Genomic DNA, 9,233 nt, shown 5'->3' on the forward strand with positions numbered 1-9,233 from the left:
CCCGTTTGGACTTCTCTGTTGACATCCACCCTTTGGCGCTCATATAAAAGTATGCAGTTGAGAGCTCTGTAACCCCTAACTAAAACAAAACGAAACTGATAAACAAAAAGTTCTGAATTTGGCTTTTCATGAATCTGACGATTCTGCAATTTCTATAAATCTTAATTTCTTAATCTTGTTAACGCCTTATAAGGGGATTTGCATAAAGTTGAAGTACACGTATATCTTATCCATGTATCTCTGGGGCTAATTTGATAACTTTTTTTGGTGTATTTAAGTGGAAACCTTTGTTTTTCAGTCTCAGTCTTTTGATTATTACGTTTCCTCTGGAAACTTGTTTTGTGAGGTAAAAATATATTTCAGATTTTTAAATATTTTTTTAATGTTACCGAAAACGTACAACTTTTTTTTTGCTTTTTTACTTGGTAATGTAATTTGTTTGTCGCACTTGCATAACTGGGTGTACAAGTCAAATTGGAAGCTTGAATGTTGGTGAATTGTTTTCTAGTTTAGTAACTGTACTATTTCTTATCTTTGCTGTTCTACCAAACATGTTTGTCTTTAGTTTTGTAGATTCAGTGTTTGTTTGGGGAAAAAAACTAAGCGGAAGACGCATTATTGTGAACCAATATACAGCCTGAAATAGTAAAATAACGTCTTTTGATCGAATTTGAATGTGTCCGTTTCGTGTCTTTCATCTATTTTTATATCGAAAAAATCGTAATAACATTTCTCTCAAATATATCAAACGTTTTTTAAGATTCTTTCCTCGGATACCCTTCTCGACATAAAAAACCTGAGCATATACAAAAAAGGATTGCCAAACCATTGACATAACAAAGCGGTTGATGAAAATACGACAAAAAATCGGCTACTTTGAGGACAAACATCAGCTCAAACTAAAAAGCTCGTCATTGAGCTGAAGACGTGGGATGTGATTCTCCCCTTTCCAGACCTATTGTTTGTTGAATAGACTACAGCTCAGCTTAAATCCGCCAAAGGTTTATAATGGCAAGGCCTGCTAGACCAAGTTGTTGTGGACTGGGGTGTCTGTGGACTGTCTGCCCACCCTGAGAAGAGGCCATTCATGTTGAGGATAGGAGGGTACTAGGTGTTTTCATGAGACTGGAAAGACCTAACTGCCCTGTGACCGTGTAATTCCGGTAGGGTTCACGTTGCCCATTCCCCGCCACCAATGGCTACTGGCTAAGGTTTTCTACTCTTTCATGAGGTATTGGCCAAGTGGGAAAGCCATTGGATCGTCACGTCCTGGGTCGTTGTGCCTTTACTAAGAGGTTTCACGGCCAGAAAGCAAGTCAGGCATTCTGCTCGGTCCATCCCCTGCACCCAGTCACTCTCAAACTGGCTGGTACCTTCTCAGCCACAGAGGGTGTGTTGATGAAAGTAGTAGAGGTGTTAGGCAGAATAGACACCCACTCAAGGGAGAGTAGGGGTGTGTTAGTGAGGAGCATAGCGTCTACCACGCTTCGGTGGGTTCTGCCTCCTGCACCTTGTGGGGCCACACCTGCTCCCATCCTGTTGTTTTAACCCCTTTAGAAACCGGGGGGGGGGGGGGGGGGGGGGTTGGTTTGTTGGCGCCAACAACTCGCCATTCGCCAGAGCCGTGTCAGTGAGGACAGGGACCAACACGGGCAGGTACGGTTGGCTGGATTGGGAGAAGCTGTTTGAGACGCTTGGGCATTTCTCGATATTTAAATGAGACCCATCACCAGTCCTTGATCCCCTGCTAGACCAAGTAAACATGCCGTATTTGAAAAGATTCTCATGCTTTCATTCATGCACACATCAGCACAAATTTAAATGGGGTTCAACGTGCTACAACGTTGGGAAAGTCGTTCATGCGTTTATATCTCCTATACATGATGAACAAAGTATACAGCTTTGACATGGATGCTCCCCTCTGAGACACTGTCCCACTGGGTCAACAAGATTTTAAAAGTTTTTCAGAGGTCTCATCCTCTGACAAGAAAAATAAATGTCCATGAAACCAGGATACGCAGGAAGTTTTGTTTGTGAGGAAATTGGAAGTAAAGTGCAAGGCACGTGATGGTCTTCCCCAAAAATAATTATAATCATGGATGACTGGGTTTCTTTAGTGTCTGCACCTGACAGATTCTTTTTTTTTTATATACGATACCCCCCCCCCCCCCCTTCTTCCCCACAAGACTTTATTTGCTATGAGGTGTAGAGGTAATGATAATGCACCGTCTCTTACAGCATTTTCTTAATTCCTGAAGAGTCGTAAGACTATTAAGCATAACCATTAGTAATCACCTGCGAAATTTATTATGAGCATCAGCCCCACCATAAATTTATCAGAAGGGACAGTTCATCATTACGATGTGAGTTTTATTCAATTTTCTTGTGGGGGAAGATGTTATTTTATCGAATTTCTGTCTTTCCGTTGAGATGTGTTCTTATATATTATAATTATGGCGGGTTGGCCATGAGAGGCGCCGTGGAAGGTGCCTCACACTCACATAGCTTGTTCACTTTCCTTTGTAAAAAATGAATCGCTGTTAATCTTCCCAGATATTTGAATGCGAGTCTAAAAGTTGGCTGATCAACAGATTCCAAACGCCCATTGATAAATGCCACTGCAAACTAAGGTTCCAAGATGCTAGCTTAAAGTTTGTTTAAAACAAAATAATAGGGGATTTAGAGTATACAACAAAAATATGAAACATTTAACTTATTTTCGTCAGTACGACAGTAGCATGCCTATTAAAAACTGTTCACCAGACGAGTGGGTTCATTCCCAGACTCACGTGGCGACGTCTAGACGGTCTTGGGGAGGACTCCTGCAAGCTTACACTGAAATGTAGGGACAGGGTAGTGTCGCCGTCTCACAATGAGCAGTCTGTGTCTGTGTGTTTGTGTGGCCTACAAGGAGTGCCGTACAAATGTACGTGTGAATTGGCAATTTTATAAATGGGCTAGACTGTTTTTAACACTGGCCGACGAAAGTGAGCAAGCTTTAATTGATCTAAATTGTTATGTTGATTGGCATACTTACTACGAACGATAGACATCTACGTTTTATTTTTATTTTTGTAAAGAGATTATTTTTGGGGTGATATGATAAGTATTCCATTTAGTATTATAACAACGGACGAAACTGCTCTAACGGCCGCCCGTCTAAGGTAATCACTAGTGCAAAGTGCCACTTCCCAATTTCTCCCTTTCGGTTTTTTTGTCATATTGTGATGGCACTGTCCAAGATTTCTACCTGTCTAAGACAACCACTTTTCTCTTCGACTTTCTGTGGCCGTCTTAGACAATTTGGTCTGTAATGTGAAATCATTATGAGAAATTTAAAAAAATAACTTATACACTGCTGGTTGCCACAGAGCAGTACGTTGTTCTGGACCTATTGTTACCTTGCCTTGTTCAAAGACTCACCTGGTGGCTTCTGTAGTGTAGTGGTTAGGCACTTTGCTGTCGCACGCAGGAGACCTTCCTTATTTAGTTCGATTCCCGAGTGCGGCAAATTTTTATCGAGTATTGCGGTCTTTCTGCTGGGATGTTGTATTCCTTTCAGCTCTGGTTGGGCCTCAAAGGCAAGATCGGAAGCCTGCCTCCTACATGATATAAATTGTCTATAGGAGTAGGAGCGTAAAATCACCTACATTTTAAAAATCTGTGACGATCCAGGGGAAAGCTGTCTCACAGACATTGCTTGGCCTGTGGTCAATGACAGTTCCACCCCAAGGACACGTTGCCCAGAATATATTTTCTCAGCATGGAGCTCAGCTGTTATATTTTGTTTTGTTTTGGGTTTTTTCCCTCATCACCTACTGCCCAGCACAGGTGACCAACCTCCCCTGTACCCACGACCCACGTGTGCTCATCAAGAACTGATCGCTTTGCATGGCCTATATACACCTAACTGAGTTGTATTTTTTGTCTCTTTTTTCTCCTTAGTATTGTTACCTTTTTTGTAAAATAAAGTGTTATAACAGTCATTTAGAGACGTACATGGTTGACCAGTGAAAGGTCGTACATTCATGTTGGTGTTGCTGCTCAAGCAATGTGCAGGCTTTGGTCCCAAGATAGAATGCATAAAGTTATAATTGCAAAACACGACAAATTACTGTAAGTTAAATTTTCACATGTGGTGTCGTGTTAAGGCTCATCAAAATGAGCGGGTGGTTGGAGGGCGCCACTGGTAGGTCCTACTTCTTTACTTCCGTTTTGTTTTTTGTCTGTTGGTCTTATTTTTTCCTCAGCACTAAATGATCATTATTGTGTCTATGTGCTTCTCTTTACTCAACCAAATAAATTCAAAGTGAGATCAGATTCGGCGTAGGTGTCTCTGTCTGCAAACCCATATCAGTTTGGCTCTGTCAAACTGCAGTAATAAAACACTTGAATTAATCATGATAGTGTTGGGTATGTAAAACACCTACGGTCTCTCAATCGCACGGGGTCCCCCTTATGTTCACACTGCACGATCACCCGTAAATAAGACAACGAGATATCACTTTCTCCACTGCACTGTCCTACCCTAAACATCTATCGGCATCCTTCTCCTACTTTTTGGAAATGTTGTATACCTCCATCGATACAAACAAAGGCTACGTGTCCACCAGAGCAGAAACGGCCCGATTTAAAAAAAAAATTGTCACCTCTAGCTGGACCAATGACTGTTGAGTTACCAAACGGTCCGACTAAAATGCCGCATGCGTTATTTGAACGTCTTTTGTCTGTATAAGTCGGGCCATTTTGATGGACACATCCAAACGGAATACTCACTGATGGCTAAGGTAAAAACCGGTGCGCTGTTTCAAGTACCGATTTTCCGAGGGACGGGCGACTTTTTTTAGTCGGCTGGTTTCTGGTTTGGTGGACACGCGGGCTGTCATATTTTAGGAGTCTTTTTCTGCGACTACACGCTAAAATATACGCTAAGGAAGTGACGGTACTTAAGGGACGTACGTGCGGATTTTTGTAGATTTGTTGATTTAGTTAAGAGATGCAGTTTCTGTTGCCCTTCAGCCTTTTATTTTTCCTGATGTGTTTCAGCTATTTTTTGCGCTCTTTTTTTTTACAAGAAATATTTCAGTCATTTTATACCCTTTTTTTTCTCTTCACAATGGGTTTTGTTTTGCAGGGAATTTCTCCCCCTGTCCTTTATTTCCTTTGATCCTTTTTTTTTAGTTACTCCTTTTTTTTCTTTTTTTTTTGGGCATAATTTTAAAGATGCTTTTAATTAAGGAGAGTTTCTGTATGAAAAACTATCAGAATGCAAATTTCTCTTTTATAATATATTACTTGATAATTAAATTAGAATATTATTATGTTCACCATACTGAGATAATGATCGATGTGATCACTTGTTAACTCCCAACCCCTACCCAACCTAGAAACATGCTTGTAGTGTTTGTGATTTCAGAAAATTAATTATGTTGTTGACCTCTGTATGGACTGTCTAAGTGTACTATTCATCGGCAACCTTTTGTGTTCATCACATTAAATTTTATTGACAGTTAGGTTTTTTTCTGTTTACCTAAAAATAGATGTGCAATTTGTCAAAGTTTAAGTAGGCTTTGTACATTTTTTGGGATAATTTTGTTATGCTTTACCAATTCAAGTTTTTTTTAAAGTTATATTTAATTCTTTAAAATGTTTATTTAAATTTATTATTTTATTCATTTAAAAAAAATTTATTTTTTGTTTTATTTTCATTTTATTTTTTATGGCCGGGGGGGGGGGGGGGGGGGTAAGTTTTACAATGCCATTGCGTACAGTTTCTAAAGTTGTTTTCGTTTTATGTCTCTCGAGATATTGTCACCTTCATGTGCTTCGAGATTTCATCTTTTAATTCCACGCGATTTACGTTGTTGTCACCACTCCACATGTCTAAGATGTTGTCATTGTCCAACGTGTCTTTTAGATGTTGTCATCACCCTGCGTGTCTTAACCCTTGACTGCGCGGTAAACGTATCTCTTACGTCATGATTGTCCGCCTCCCAATGCATTGTGGCTGTAGTGTAATATTCCCATACAGCAGCTGAAACATGTCTCTTGTTTCGGTGATATTCCAGCTTCTAAATAAAGAGAAAGACATCACCGGGGCGGTGCCACTGACTGAAGTGTCTTTAGGCCATTCCCAAAGGGGGAGAGGGGACATTTCTCGTTCTTGTGCACAGTAGAATTGTAAATGGGCTGATTCAACAATGTCGTGCTCATAACTGTGCCTGAACTACAACAGGGAACTGCTGCTTTTTCTTTCCTTATCCTTACTATTGTCATTTTCCTCATCTACTTCTTTTGTATGTTTGTCCCACTCTTGTGACCTACTATTTCCGGGGTGCCTTGAAAGTCAAAACAGACTTTGTGCTGTTGAAGCTCGAGAGGTGAGCAGAGTAAGCCTGATTCCATGTAAAGCCTTCTCTGTTAACATCCACCCCTTGGCGCTCATATGAGCTTATGAAGTTGCAAGCGCCCTAAAACCTCTACCAAAAAGAGAAAAAAAAGAAAGAAAGACATCCCTTGAAAGCTAGATATATGAGGTCATATAGACCATTACACGGAAAACGCGGACTCTATTATAACCGAAAACAAAGCAAGGTGTGTTGTTTTTCTTACACCCAGCGTGTCAGTCAGAGTTGAAGCGTCGGCTCCCGAACCCTTGTTCAGTTCCTGTACTTTCTACTTGTTTACATCGTTTTGGCTTGCTCTGTCCGAGTCTTGTCCGTAGATGAAACCATCTCTTCATTTCTCTTTCTATTGATTTACATGTACATGTAAAAGTTTGACGGGTTGCCCGGGTTAAAGTGTGTTGTCTTTCTCACACACATCATGGGAGATAGAGAGCCAACGTGTAGAATCGAGGCGCTTGTTCAGTCTTATTGCTTTCAAGTTGTTTACATCGTTATGGATTGTTCGATTGCAGGTTTTGTCAGTGGGTAAATTAATCTCGTCATTTATCTTTCTGTTTATAAACGTTTTACTGGTCTGTCTCTTATAATAAGCGAACAACCGTTGATTAAAAGTCTGGCGCACTGTATAGTTTTCCCTAGTATGTGGGTGCATGTCTAGCAGTCAAGGGGTTAAGATATTGTCATCACTCCAAGTGTCTATGATGTTGTCATCACTCCACGTGTTTAAGATGTTGTCATCACTCCAAGTGTTTAAGATGTTGTTATCACTCCATGTACCATAAGATTTTGTCATCACTCCACGTGTCTAAGATGTTCTCATCACTCCACATGTCTAAGATGTTGACATCACTCCACGTGTCTTAGATGTTGTCATCACTTCACGTGTCTTAGATGTTGTCGTCACTTCATTTGTCTGAGATGTAATTATCACTCCACGTGTCTAAGATGACGTCATTACTCCATGTACCGTTGGACTTTCTCATCAATTCAGTTTCAAAGATATTGTCATTCATTCATTCTACATGCGTGGGTGGTTTCAGGGGCTCTGATGTGGTTTGCTCCTTATTTTCTATCAAACATCTATCGTCCTTAGCCCTCCTCCTACTTTTCTTGGTTTGTTGCTCTCAAGTAGCACCTCTAATCTAAGGGCGGACAGTTGGTGGGTGTTCTGGTGTGGTTTGCTCCTTCTTTCCTATCAAACATCTTTCGTCCTTATCTCTCCTTCTTTTTTTTGTGTTTGTTACTCTCTTGTAACACTTCAAATCTTCGGCATTTATATGACCGTATTGTGTTGTAAATGCTGTAAAACTCTTACTAAAACTAAAACGTCCTTATTTCTCCTTCTTTTTTTGGTTTTGTTACTCTCTTGTAACACTTCTAATCTTCGGCCATTCATATGACCGTATTGTGTTGCAAGTGCCGTAAAACTCTAAGTAAAATATATAGTCTAAGGCACTGTTATGACTTTCTTATGTTTCAAGTTCCGTAAAACTCTTGCTGAAACATGTCACATACCATAAGATGTTGTTGTCACGCTATGTGTCTTATGCAGTTGTCTTCACTTCATGAGTCTTAAATTGTTGTCGTTAGTTGTTGTTTTATTTTTTACAAGTCTTACTCTCCAGTTATACCGCTATTTTCGACACTTCTGTGACCTGTTTGTAATGCAAGTGCCGTAAAACTTTTTTTTTAATGATAAAATAAGAACAAAAAATTAATTGTTGTAATCACTTGTGTTAAATTATTGCGATTTGGATGTTTCTGAGGGTCCGTTTGTGGGGTGGTTGGAGCTTGCCTCTGATAGACCCTACCTTGTTTCTTTCCATCTGTTGTTCGTGTCTGTCATTCTCGCCTTTCTCCCGCGCATAGTGAGCGTTTTCGTGCCTACGTGCCTCTCGTTACTCAAAACAGAGAAATGGGCTGATTTACCGTGACCCTTTGTCTGGTTTTTTTCTTCTCCTTTTGCAGCTCATCGAGCTAAGTTGCAGCAGCAGCAGCAGCACCAGCTCAGGCTTCAGATGCAGCAGCAGCAACAGCAACAACAGCAGCAACAACAACAGCAGCAGCAACAGCAACAACAAGTGGCCAACCCTCAGCTGCGGCATATGCTCATGAACCAACACGTAAGAAGTTTGATATAACCTTTTCGCTGTGCTCCCGATCTCCTTCTTTGTTCCTTAATATTGTGCCTGTTTCATTCGTAGATGTCACTGGTCGGTCCTGTCGATGATGTTGTGTTTTTCTGTGTGATCAATGAAAGCACAGTTGGGGTAGGCTTAGTTGATGGGTGGTTGGCGGATGCCCTGTGTGGTTTTCTCCATGTTTCATATCAAATATATCTGTTGTCTTCAACTTTCCTCCTACATTTTTTGTTTGTTACTCTCTTGTATGTAACACCTCTAATCTTGGGCACTTAGCTCCTTATTGCTATTTTTGATATTTGCTCTTGTCGACTTAAAGTTTTAGATGTACCCTTGTTGTATTCATAGTAATTATCATTCGACTCATTCATTGCATAATTCTGCTTTTGTGACTTTAAAAAACCCACAAAAAAAAACAACCGCACACTGTAACTTGTCAGGTGATTTGTTTAGAAACCCTTAGTCGGCAATGCTAAATTGTGGTTTGTATGGACGAGTGAGGATGAAAAATATAATCGTTATTCGTCGGTGGCCTAGTTGTTAGGCTACGAGACTCGTAATCGTGAGGTTGCGGGTTCGGGGGTTCGAGCCACGGACCCGACGTTGTGTACTTGGGAAAGGCACTTTGCACGAATTTTCCTCACTTCACCCAGGTCGGAATGGGTACCCGGCCATAGATACCGAA

General features: G+C 40.6%; 1 protein-coding gene across 1 annotated transcript in view; it reads left to right on the forward strand.

The window, feature by feature from the left end:
* Positions 1 to 8,413: 8,413 nt before the first annotated feature.
* LOC118477774 (ataxin-8-like) overlaps positions 8,414 to 9,233 on the forward strand; it is an 8,269-nt gene continuing 7,449 nt past the window's right edge. The window contains exon 1 of the mRNA XM_035970045.1: positions 8,414 to 8,530. Coding sequence (XP_035825938.1) covers positions 8,426 to 8,530 — 105 coding nt within the window. The 5' untranslated portion in view covers positions 8,414 to 8,425. The remainder of the gene's footprint in view (positions 8,531 to 9,233) is intronic.

The sequence above is a fragment of the Aplysia californica genome, unplaced genomic scaffold (genome assembly GCF_000002075.1).
Source record: "Aplysia californica isolate F4 #8 unplaced genomic scaffold, AplCal3.0 scaffold00213, whole genome shotgun sequence".
Taxonomy (NCBI): Eukaryota; Metazoa; Mollusca; class Gastropoda; order Aplysiida; family Aplysiidae; genus Aplysia; species Aplysia californica.